The sequence below is a fragment of the Desmodus rotundus genome, unplaced genomic scaffold (genome assembly GCF_022682495.2).
Source record: "Desmodus rotundus isolate HL8 unplaced genomic scaffold, HLdesRot8A.1 manual_scaffold_380, whole genome shotgun sequence".
In the NCBI taxonomy this organism is placed as follows: domain Eukaryota; kingdom Metazoa; phylum Chordata; class Mammalia; order Chiroptera; family Phyllostomidae; genus Desmodus; species Desmodus rotundus.
Window position 1 is genome coordinate 1 of NW_026527457.1, and position 13,176 is coordinate 13,176.

The following is a 13,176-nucleotide window of genomic DNA, read 5'->3' on the forward strand; positions in this document are numbered from 1 at the left end:
ACTACAATTGGCTGGATTTTCTCCCAATCCCTCCCTCCCCAGGCAAGTCCAACCTCCCTCCCCCCACCCTAACATCCCCTTTGATTTTGTCCTTGTGTCCTGTACAGTAGCTCCTATAGACCACTCTTCCCCCACTATCTCCACTCCACTTACCTGTGGCTATTGTTACCATGTTTTCAATTTCAATGTCACCGGTTATATTTTCTTTGCTTTTTCTTTTCTTGTTATATTCCAGTTAAAAGTGAGAACCTGTGCACCTCCATGTTCACAGCAGTACAATTTATAATAGCCAAGTACTAGAAGCAACATCAGTGCCAGTGGTAATAAGTTGATCCAAAACTATGGTACATTTACACAATGGAATGCTACACATCAGAGAGAATTCAGGAGCTGATACTATTTGCAATGGCATGGATGGAAGTAGAGAGCAATTTGCGAAGGGAAATAAGCCAGGCTGTGAGGGAGAAATACCATTTAGGACTTTTTTTTTTTTGCTAATTTTATAGGATCAGTGCTGACAGCATAATGGAACAAGTCTGCTGTGTGGAATTAAAGGTTCAAGGAAGGACACTCTTACTACATGAATTATGTTTTGAATCATAATGTGTCTAATTATGTTTCCCTAGACATCCTCACTAATCCCTGTATTTTGAAACTATATCTACCACTTGGAAAGTGCATTAAAGACTATAAGATTGGCATATGTGGAATTCAATGAATACTATAAAATAACAAAGAAAGTATAAATGGATGAATTATAACCGAAACAGAATGAGGGCTGTCGGATGGGAAGGGGCTGGGGGAATGGAAGAAGAAGGTGAAGGGAGTGGTGGAAAAACACCTATTCGGGATCCTTGGACACAGATAAGAGTGTGGAGAAGGGCAGAGGGAAGGGGGGCTGGAGTTGGGAGCAGTAGTGGAAAGGGGGAAAGGTGTGAATGGCTGTAGTAGGAGAAAGAACACTCCAAATGTCCATTTAAAAAACTAGTCCCTTCAAAACAACTTGGCCAATACTTGGGAGTGTTCCCTTCCCTCCTCACTGAATCTACCAAAGAACTCTATCCACAGGAAGAACACATTGTGTCCTGCCTCCCTACCCTATGTCAGGCTCTTAAGTAATCCAAGAAATTCTTGCTAGGAAGGTGTCCACACTGTTACTGGACCATCACTGAAAATTAGTTTCATTCAGGTAACACGTCCACAGTCATTTGGATAATGGTTCACTTCACTCAGGTCATCGTGGAGGCCAGTTCATGGAATCCAAGAACTTTGAAGAAAGCCTGTCACTTCTACTTTAGTGAATGAGATGCATATGTAGATACACATCATCCAGGGTAGTGAGAGAAGCAATTGTCAGAAGCAGCTATGGCTGCTGGGAACTATTCTGTGAGTCCAACTGGGAGAAAAAGTTTAACCTTCCCTTTATTATAATGACACGCTACTTAATGCTTTCATGAACTTTAACGGTATTGCACCAGAAAGGATAGACCAGTTTCTTGTAGTCTTAAGCATTGACAAAACTATAATTCAAATCTTAGCTACCAGGTAACCCAAATAGAATTTAATCACATAATGCTCTCTATTGGAGACCTTGATGAGTGATATATACACACAAGTATATAATCCTTACTTAGGTCTACACATACATTCTTTCAAAAATAAATTTATGGTGTTTTGAAAAGAATTTCATGGACTATCTGTATAGAAAACATTCAGAAAAACGTTTGTTTACACTATGTCTTGACTGGATATATTTTTCACATTTTGGAAATGTGTAGTTTTAAAGGAAGCAATAAGAGAAAATGAGAAAACATCAGTAGAAAATAACTTTGTTCTTCTGCAGTCCTATTTAATATTTCCATTTATTATTCATTATAAAACAATAAAGAGTGCTTGAAAATCACATGTCACTAAGAAATAACTTGCTCTGGACTAACACATATATAGACATTCAATGAAATATAAACTTACCTGTGAGGAGAAATATCTAGGGAAATTAGAAGAAAGATATTTCTATGTACTGCTTTCCTTTCTCCCATTACACCAACACACAGCCATGCAATTTATTGCACCCTAGGAGTAAGCAAAACAGTCAATACCCTGTGGGACTGATCCTATATTTCACCAATTCTGTGGGATATCTAAGACCTTATCATCACAATAATGGTTACAGTACGGCAGTGGTAAGTGTTATGTGTGTCATCCGAGTTGTGCTCATTCAGCCCATGTTAGATTTATTCCCAGTAAATGTCAGTGCTAGAAAGTGTACATTTTTCTTTTCCACTGACAAGTTCTTGACAATAAATTCTGTGGCTCGTACGATAGCAAACAAATCATGACAGGGTCTTCATTCTTGTAAAGCTATGAAGACTATCACATAGTTCAATTGACTTGTCACGCAGCATCACAATACTGCTTCTATATGTGTATTTCACGTGGCAACATCAAGATAATGCTTCAATCGAAGGATTTCGTGAAAATGAGAGACTTTTTAAAACATCTGAGGCCCTTGGCTTACGTATGATAATTTAATGTCATGCAATTTCTTGAATTGGTAAGAAAAGGACAGGCTGCTCTTTATGATCTAAGCATCATTTCAGGGTCATGTAGTAACGCGCCAAATCTGCAATTCCCATTGCTGCACTTCCAACTGGTATGTCCATTCTTGTGTGTAACCATCTCTTTCCTTCTTTCAGAGAGACTCTCGAGGCTACTGTTGGTCACTTCTGACAGAGAGTAGAAACCAGAGTAGGCGCGGTGTCATATAATGAGAGGATACAGAGAACTGATTGAAAGCCCCTGTCTTCCATACTTGGAAACCACTTATCTAGGGTCACTTAACAGGAAAAAAAAAAAAACCATAGAGGGTTCACTGTTTATAAAATATTGAATACAATAATACACTTTTCCTTTATATCTCCCTCCAAACATATTAATAATATTACAAATCCTTTTTTAAAAAACATTTTGGTTTCTTTAGAGATAGAAACATCCATATGAAAGAGAAACATCTATCACTTGCCCCTCATTCCCATCCCACGTGGGCACCAAACGAGCAACCCAGGAATGTGCTCTATGGGAATCAAACCTGAAACGTCTTACTTTCTAGTGTGAGGCCCAGCCAACTGAGCCACACCTGTGAGAACCACACGTCTCTGACATCTACACTGTGGTGAAGAAGAATAGGGACTTTGGAGGCACTCAGGACTGGCTTTATCACTGTCTAGTATTCAGCTTTGAATAGTTTGTATCTCTTAGAATCCCGAGTTACTGATTTGTAAAATAAAATAAAGCATAGTTCCCCCAAGAAATGGTCCTGAAGTCTCAACAAGAACATGCTCTTTTAAAACTATAAGTATCCACCCAAAAATGCTAGACTGTACAGAAGTAATAATAAATATTTCCTCTCTGAAGAAATTTCAGTCCTGTTTGAAAGACACTCCAGTCACCTCTGGCCATGACACAGGCCTAGGTAGATGCACTTCTTCTCCTCACAACCAGAACAAGGACAAGAACAAATTTAACAAGAACAAGGAACCACAACAGCCCGAATATGGAAGTGTAGGGAAGTCCAACAACAAGGAGTTCAAAAGAAACATTCAATCATACCTGAAGGATGAGTAGAAGTGGGAAGTATGACTGGAGAGGACTTGCTGCAAGGCAGCGGCTGAAGTTTGGTGTCCGCAAGGTGGCATATGCAGAGCCCGTGGACTCACATTCGCTTGCAAATAAACCAAGAGCAACGATGTGGGAAGGGAAACAGACCGTGGGAGAAAAGGTGCCAGGGCACGCAAATAAAGCCTCAAACATGTAACTGAAAACACCTGTGAGGGTTTTCTCGGTGGAAAGAACTCTCATCCTCACAGAAGACTTCCCGCAGAGACCCACGGAGTCCTACAACTTATACACCAAGTACTGACCTTGCAATCATCACCAGAAGAGATTGGTTTGCTCGTGGATAGCAGGGCAAATGACTGAAAGTCACCAGAGATCTGGGTAAGCACCATTGTTCCCTCTCAGACCCGCCACAACACACAGCTCACAGGACAGCAACGCGGGTTTCCCTGGTGAACCAGTAAGCCTCTCCCCATTTCCACATAAGAGGCACTCTGAAACAAATATAAAAATGGCCCAAATGAAGGAAGAGATCAAAGCTCCTGGAAAAATAGAGCTAAGTGATTAAGGGTTAGCCAACCTATCAGAGTCACAGTTCAAAACGCTGGTCATCGGCATGCTCACAGAATTGGCTGAGTAGGGTCACAAAATAGAGGAAGAAATGCAGGATAGGAAAAGAGAAATAGAGGAAAAATGTTCAGGGAACCAACACTGATGGGAAGGACAGCGGGACTCAGATGAACAAGTTTGGAGCACAAAGAAGAAATACTCCTTCAAGCAGAACAGAATGAAGAAACAACTATTCAACACAATGAGGAGAGGCTTAGGAACGTCCAGGAAAATCTTAAATGTTGCAACATTAGAATCCTAGCGGTGGCCGAAGGAAAGAAAGAAGAACAATATATTGAAAAATTCTTGGAAAAACGAATGATGGAGAACTTCCCCAATGTGGCACTAGGAAGAGCCTTGCAGGAAGCCCAGGAAGCCCAGAGAGTCCCAGACAGTTGTACCGAAATAGAAACAACCAGGAGAAATCACAATTGCATTACCCAAGATGAAAGATAAGGAGAGAATCTGAGAAGCTGCAAGACGTAAGGAGACAGTTACATGCAAAGGAATCCCCAAAAGACTGTCAGCTGATTTCTCCACAGAACCATTGCACGCAAGAAAGGGCTGGAAAGAAGTATCCCAAGTCATGAAATGCAAGGACCTCCATCCAAGATTGTTCTATCCAGCAAAGCTGTCCTTTAGAACGCTAGGGCAAATAAACTGTTGCCCAGACAAGCTCAAGTTAAAGGAGTTCATCATCACCAAGCCCTTATTATATGAAAAGCTACAGAAACTTCCCTAAGAAAAAAGAAGGTAAAAAATGTGAATAAAAGGGCAGCAAATTCACATCTAAAGAGGACCTAACCTTAAAGGCAAAAATAAAACCACACTACGCAGACAATTCGAACAGGAACAGAATTGCAGAAACGGAGGTAATATGGAGGGTTATTAGCGGGAGCGGGTGGACCGACAAGGGGGGAAAAGGTACATGGAATAAGAAACATTAATGATAGGCACAAAATAGACCGGGGGAGGTAAGGGTAGTACAGGAAGATGAATGGGAATGACCTTACTGATACAGGAAACCTTAGGCAGCGAGGACACAGTACCCCTGGTTATTTTTCTTCTATGACGGTTTTCTGTCTTCCTCACTGGTTTCCACTCTTTCTACCCCTAACTCTATGCTCTCATCAAAGTCAGTTTTTTCTTTATTTTAACTTCAAATCTTAATTTTTATTTTTTAGGCATAAAACATGATTTTCATAAAAATCTTCTATTAGGTTGAATTTTTAATATATATTTATTTAATTTTATGTTTATTCAGTGAAAATTGACTGCATTTTCTCCCCGTCTCTCCACCTCAGGCTAGGGAGTCCCACATCCCTAACCCACCTCAACCCTCCTCCTTGATTTTCTTCTTGTGTATTTTATAGTAGCTCCTATAGACCACTCTCCCCACCATCCGCACCCTCCTCCCCTCTCACTATTGCTACATTGTTCTTAATGTGAATGTCTCCGTTTTTATTTTGGTTCCTTTTTTCCTCACTTGATTATGTTGTACTTAAAGGTGAGATCACTTGGCATTTCTCCCTCACAGCCTGGCTTATTTCACTTAGCATAATGCTGTCCAGTTCTATCCATACCATGGCAAAGTGTATGAGCTCCTTCTTTCTCCCTTCTGCGCTGAGTTCCATTGTGTAAATATACTATAGCTTTTGGATACACTCATTGGCTGATGGGCACCTAGGTAGCCTCCAGGACTGGGCTATTGTAAATCATGGTGCTAAGGACATGGTGGTGTATTTCAATAATGGAAAAAATCCTCTCTTCTGATCGTTACCTGACGTCCCAACTTCTGGTTTCCTCTAAAAGACCCACACCACATCATCACTAGGAGGAGCCCTGGGAATTATGTAGTCTAACAACTGTCTTTCACACATAACAGGTCTTGAAAGTTAATTGATTTGTGTGGGCTCTGTTACTCCGGCAGTATTGTCTCAGTTAGGTCTAACTACTTTTTATGAACATTGAGTCCTTGCAGTTTGGCTTTGTTTGCCAACTATTTTGATTGTATGAGCATGTACGTGCATGTATGCTTGTGTATTCCATTGGTTTGGGGTTTGCATTGAAATAAAACTTATTTGCTGATTATTACCTGATGAATTCACTGGGTCGGAATCAGGCTTATGCTTTAGACCACACTTACCATTTGGTTCATCCTAAGATCTGTTGTCTGAATTAAACCTTGTAGTATAAGACAGACTTCTATAACTTCTCCTTAGTACCCCCTGCCTATTACTGTGTTTTGGAAACTTTTTCACTTACTTAAACAGGACCTAGGAGTATAAGGAGCAATGCTAGAAAAGTCCGCGTTTTCTCAAGGCTTGGAAAGTGAAATGTTATGCTTCTGTAGATTATAAAGTTGAAATGTATATTTCCTAGGCTTTGGCCCTTTTCACATTCCATCTGTTAATATTCACGACTCTCTCCATGTATCTACAAGTTGTTGTAACAAGGAAGTGCTTACGCTTCAAGACCTCCCACGTTTGAAGCACTCTAGCAAGCAAGTCATTAGGTCTTATGTATTTATATATATGAAGTATATTCAAATGATCTTTGACTAGGGCTTCCCATACATTACCAATGCAGTATGTTTTATAAGTCATATTATAAGGAGCTGGCCACAATAGTTATAAATTGTAGAAGAAAGACAACGATCCTATATAAATTTTGTGTTTTTCATTTTACTGTCTTGACGTGATTACTCTCCATATTTTTGACATATATTTTCCCCCTCTGTCATGAATGAGTATTATGCAAAAGCTGCATTTCTTCCCTGCAATAAAGCACTCTACTGTTCATTTTTTCCTGGAGTATTAACTGCTATCTAGGGATATTTCGCTGGCCTATTCTGAGTTCTTTTTTCCCCGTAATAACGCATACGATATGATCAGGAAATGTAAAAAGGAAGAACAACGCAATTTTCCACCAATGTTTATGGAAAGATGTGAAAACTCTGAGCAGGGTTAATGAGAGTTCTTACTGAATGGAAAAACACTAGAATAATGATTTTCAAAATTTTGGTCTTTAATATTTATGGGCTGTTATTTAATTCATCAAAAATACTTAACCCTTTACTTTCGGAGGCCCTCATTCACCCATTTCCATTAAGTATGTGAACTTTTTATACACAAAACCACCTACACTTGGAAAAGGAACATACTCTAGTTGGTTCAAATGGTCATTTTAAAAATTTCTATTAATCTTAAGAGTACTTCACCATATGCTATGCCTGCTGTGTCTACTTATATTTCATTCTCATAGTTAACTAAAGGGGTGAATTAAGTTTTACTTCCCTAGAGTGTACAATTTATTTCATCCAATGATTTATTGATCCTAGAAGTTGGTTCTATGTGCATGCCACCTATGATTTATGATTCCTTACTGATAGGTTATCCCTTGACCTTAGAGTAGATGGGAGCTTTACTACTTGTCATTACTTTTTAGTCACTTTATAGTATGAAAGGCAGGTTTTATCCTTTCTGATATTAACCAAAGTCCATATTTCCAAGTTCGTCACAATAAATACATTATATTTCCATTACTGAGAACATGCTTGGAACTGTTATTGGTGCAAACTGCACATTGAGTTTGGTTTTTTCTGCCTAGAATACTCTTCAAGTTCTCAGGTTTCATAGGCAAATGCTTGCCGTTTTACAATTTCATGAAGCAGAATTAATTAGCGCCAGATTAACAGAGTTTTGAATATACTCGATTCATATAGCCGGAAAGAATGAGCAAAGGTAGTCGCAGCTATGTCTTCCATTTTAAGGAAAGACGTGAGTGTTTCTAATAAATAACACACGGGGTGAAGTGTTAAAACTAAGAAGATAGTTGTAAACATATTTCTCTACATCCCGAGTAGAGAGGAAACCAGCAGTTCCAGAAAGGAAGAAAAATACATAAAGAATACTCTTACGGAGTGTATTTTAACTAAAGCAAGAACAGATTGCAGGAGGAGACAATGTGACACACTTACATTTACATAGAAATACTGTTATGCAAAGGAAAAAGTTAAGGTAGTATGCAGAGCCTAGATGCGTGAACATATTCTGGATTTCATGTAGCATGAGAAGGCCATGGTTCACATGGCCTTTTCAAGTGTGAAAGCCACGGACAGACCGTTGCAACACGGAGACTGAAAGATTTCCCCTGACAGGTTTGTTCACTGGTGTCTTAACCTTCCTGGGACATCTGAAAGTTGTATTGTAATATTCAGCAACTAATCTGGTAGGAGAATGTGAGCAACAAATCCCAAGGCTCATAAACTCTCTCAGGCTCTGTACCTGTGCTGCATTTTAATGTGATCTCACGCTACTTTCTGCATCAGTAAATCTGACGCACCAGATTGTATTCTCTTTAGCCGTGCATTAGCATGACTGCCTTCTGAATATGAACTTGGAGTGAACATGACTTCACCTTGGCGTCATGCTTGCTTTGCTTCAATTAAATTCATTGCTCACCCAGTTTCAATTACCTGCGAAACATCTTTTAAGGCCGTATTATTAATGAATGGCATGTTTGAAGGCAGCAAAACCTATTTTTAAATAGAGTGTGTTATGCACATATATTTCCCTACTCTGGCTTGGCAGTAGATCGGAAGAGGAAAAGTTAAAGGATATAATAAATCATTCTAACAGGAGAAATCATTGTTACTTGCCTTTTCAATATTCACCATCACGACATCCCTTCCTTATTGTTGTCAGAAGGCATCTTTTGCATGGAGAAAACACTTTAAGGGTTTCAGAACCGAAGTGGAATTGATCTAGCCCAAATAGGGCAAAGTGTTTCTCAATTTCATGGTCCATATTATAGACATGAGGGGCCATGTGATTCCCGTCTGCAACTCAGGGCACAGAATGCAGTATGCCCGGGTCACCTTTAGAAAAACGGTTTCTTTACCCATGAAAAAGGAAAGCCAAGGTTTCTCCAGTTTCTTGTCTCCCGTTCAACTGCGTGCAATGCTATGCTGTGTCTGGATTTCTGCAGCCATATCGAGACCAATAGGGAAGCCAAGGGACACCAAGCTATACAGTTAAGCCACGTCAGAAGCGTCAACAGCAATTATGTAGTTTCTTCCCTTTCTTGTCTGTCCAAAAGTAACACTATGCTACCAACTTCAGCATTTATTGTTTGCATTATATTGCTTCTTACTCACACAGAATGTATTGCAAGTTGAGCCATGCCGTACGTTCTTCAACATAACAACTTAGGTTTTCCCTCAATAATAAGCAAAGTATAAATCCCATGGATTAAAACAAACACATATCTCTTACTTCTGAGTCTTCCAGTTATCTACGATATTCTTTAGTCTCCTCATCTGATCTTGGCTTGACTTTTGGTGGAAGGTAGACCTGAGGATTGAGTGAGGTGTTTTCCCGTATGGAAGCCAAGAATGAATGTGTATCCATTACATACAACATACTTTTGTAGGCAGCTGTTCCAACCTAATGAGGACTGCCAGTAATTAGCATAGCTTCAGGATTTGGACATCACAACTGATGTCTTGCCATTGATGGAGAAAGTCACATGCCCAAGATAATCAATAGAGTAGGGAAATAGGTTCTCGAAGCAGTAAGGGGTAAAGGGGAGAGTAGCGTATTCTCTGCATATAATTTACCACAAGTAATATTAACTATGGATTATTAGGTTGCATAATTAGTTGTATTCATTTTTATTGCTACTAAATGTAATATTATTAAATAATAAGACATTTATTTTGCTTTTTGTCTTTAAAGATTTTTGTAATTCCACTTTAGAGAGAGGAAATGAGGGACAGAAACAGGCAAGCATGGTTGTCTCTCAGGCGCCTCCCATGACGACATAGCCCACAGACCAGGCATGTGCCCTTCCTAGGAGTTGAACACCCAACCCATTGGTGTACAGGACGGCACTACCACCAACAGAGCTACACACTCTTGGGCTCCCTTCCCTTTAGGCTTAGTAAATTTTTTGCACACCAGGCGCTAGAGAAGTCTTTTCCGAAACAGAAAATATTCACATCATATTTACTTAAAGTTCTTCCAGGTTACTTACAGTGTATGGAATAAAATCAAAACTTCATCAGTTCATCTGAAAGTCTGTTCACAACCTCAACATTGCCTTCTTGGCTTTAGGCATTCTTCAAACCACACATTTTTCAATGCACCAAAGTGCATTTAATTCCTGGAAATAGTCATGCTTTCTGTCACAGCAGGCCTTTCACATCTGCTTGTTCTCCTGGCTCAGTTATAATCTTTCCATTTTTGCTTCCTGCCCTTTTCTCTTGCCTAATTTCTTCTCACCCCTCCTACCTAACTGCCAGTGATCATGCCTGACTCAGATCAGATAGAACTCCCTCAAGAGTCTCCTTTGATCCTTGGCCTTCTTATAGCCATGGATTCTAAATATGTTTTTTAGGATTGTAGCATGCCATTTTAATGACGTAAATACATGTCAACGTGTTTTCCTCTTCCTCCATCAGACCATGAATGCCTTTAATTCGGAGATCATATCATATTTATCTTTGCACCTAACATAGATGCTCCACACCCTGTTCAGTAAATTAGTGGTGATCATTATAGATATCAATTGCATCTAAATCTCATGCTCCTGTGAGGGGTGGGACCAAGAGTGAAATAAATCGAGCCCTCCACCCCTTCGCAACGATTTCAATAGGTTGAACAAAATGCAAGCTTTGAAATTGAATTGAAAGAAAAGCCCCAAACAGTACAATGAAATCCAAAGTGTGTGTAGAAAAGCAGCCATGCCTGGACAGTGGGTAACTAAGTAGATTAATGGTGTGCACAGAAGCTCCTGGTCATTTTACATATCTACTGGTGGAGCTAACCTACTCTTCTCTGCCCCTGGCATTTCACACTGTAATCCGAAGCAAAGATTGGCAATCAATGGGGTGAGAATCTTGAGAGTGTGGCCGCAATACATTGTCCTTCAATAGACTCTGAAACTTGTTGTTCTCTCCTGACATATCAAACCTATGCACATGTCATGTGTGAGAAACAGCATTTGATTTTGATGACAAACTCCTAAAGTATCCCCTGGGAGCTGGCGTTAGGTCCTGCACCTCCTCGATAAATTGTGATGTACATAGGAGAACACCCATCAGCAGTGTGACCAGGAGCAGAAAAGGCAGCCAATATTGTAGTGCTTTTTCCAGTGTATTCCTCTTTTCGTTGTAAAATATCACAGGGGACTCCCTTGCCTGACATGCTTCCTTATTCTATACAGAGGACTAGAACCATTTTTTTTTTTTGATACAAGTTCCCTTTTTACTTATTTGTTTGTTTGTTTATGTCTTTATTTTATAGACAGCTCCAATAAGTTGCTATAACATTATGACTATAGAATTATTGTTATAACAATGACTCCCTCTCATTCAGGCCCTCTGTCTTTCCTGACATTGCTACCACTGACTTGCTGATGTCTTCAGCTGACCCTTGTGATGTCACAGAGCATGTTCCATACTGCCAGGGAAACGCAGGACCGTTTGGGGCAGGCCTGAAGAAAGAGTAGTGGCAGGCCGGTAGGAGCGGTTGGCACTGTAGAAGGGAGGCCTTGCGTCCTGGCAGCTCAGTTTGGGCTTTAGACACTGAGCAGCCGACAGTAGCAGAGGAGGAAGTGATGGAAGAAGCATGGATGGAGGAGCCAGAGGTGCAGCAGGAGGAGGTACAGGAGCCAAGGATTGAGGATCCAGGGACGAGCGGAGCACAGGTGAGCAGGAGCCCCTCAGGTCTTGCTGGTCCAGGTGAGTCCGCAACTCGCCTTCAACCCGCCGCCATTACACAGCCCACAGCCCGGCTCCAGCTCTTACCCACCGACCTGGGGGGTTGGCTGTGCCTCTAAACATGGTCTTCGTAAATCACGCCCCACTAACCCATCGTCTCCCCTGACCCTTTGTCCCTGTCAGGATATCCGGACCATCCCTGCTCCGTTTGACATATCCACCGCTCTGAGGCGACTGCACAAGGAACTGACAGACATCACAAACGACCCCCCGCCCATGTGCTTCGCGGGGCCGGTGGACCACAGCATGTTCACATGGAAGGGGACCATTATGGGTCCCGCCGACAGCCCCTACGAGGGTGGGCTGTTCCGCCTGAACATACAATTCCCACCCAATTACCCCTTCAGGCCGCCGCTTATTTACTTCACAACCCCGATCTACCACCCCAATAGCAACCGAAGGGGATATATCTGTGTAGATATTCTCAGGTCCCAGTGGTCTCCTATACTGACCATATCCAAACTCTTGCTATCCATCACCTCCATGCTATGTGACCCCAACCCCAACGACCCCTTTGTTCCGTCCATTGGGAGAATGTACTTACAGGACAGGGATGCCTTTGATACCATGGCCCGAGCTTGGACCAAGAAGTATGCTAGGAGAATGAGGGACAAATGATAACCCCTCACCTCAATAAAACACCTGGCTTTTGAATGGGCTGTTCTTTGACTACTTTCTGGGAGGCATCCTTTCCAATATCACATGTGACACATTAGAGTGTGTGGAGGCTGGAGGGAAGCCGTGGGTGGCGTGGGTGTGAGAGGTGAGGGGGAAGGGGGCATGCTTGGGAAATGGGGTAGCGGGAAAGAGGCCAGTTCCAATAAACATTTTACTGAAGGCCTTCTTTCCTCCTTAGGGATAGGAAATGTAGAACAACAGTGTGGTGGGCTTAGCAGGAGTACTTTAGAACTGACAATGGCGGGGACCACTGGATGAAGATTAGGAAGTTCATAAGGTATCTTTTTCATTCTGAGGCACCTGTGTGTTTAGGGGTTTGCTTTGGCAGAAGTGAACGGCAACCCATAGCCTCTACTACCAGGCCTGCATTTAACTGCAGAAACATTAAGTGGATGAGGAGTTGTCACAAAAAGAAAACTGTGTTTTGTTGCAAGAATTCTCCACCCTCAGTCATCAATGCCCACCTTTTTGACATATATGCCTCCCTGCAC

General features: G+C 41.2%; 1 protein-coding gene across 1 annotated transcript; it reads left to right on the forward strand.

Moving 5' to 3' along the window:
- Positions 1-11,859: 11,859 nt before the first annotated feature.
- On the forward strand, positions 11,860-12,625 carry LOC139440635 (ubiquitin-conjugating enzyme E2 D2B-like). The gene is made up of 2 exons (XM_071220481.1): positions 11,860-11,934; positions 12,131-12,625. The coding sequence occupies exons 1-2, from the start codon at positions 11,860-11,862 to the stop codon at positions 12,623-12,625; spliced, it is 570 nt and encodes a 189-aa protein (XP_071076582.1).
- The last annotated feature ends 551 nt before the right edge of the window (positions 12,626-13,176 follow it).

Coding starts and splice junctions, on each gene's coding strand:
- LOC139440635 (XM_071220481.1), top strand. CDS start 11,860: ATGGAGGAGCCAGAGGTGCAGCAGGAGGAGGTACAGGAGCCAAGGATT. Junction 11,935..12,130: donor CAGGGACGAGCGGAGCACAG/GTGAGCAGGAGC, acceptor TGTCCCTGTCAG/GATATCCGGACCATCCCTGC.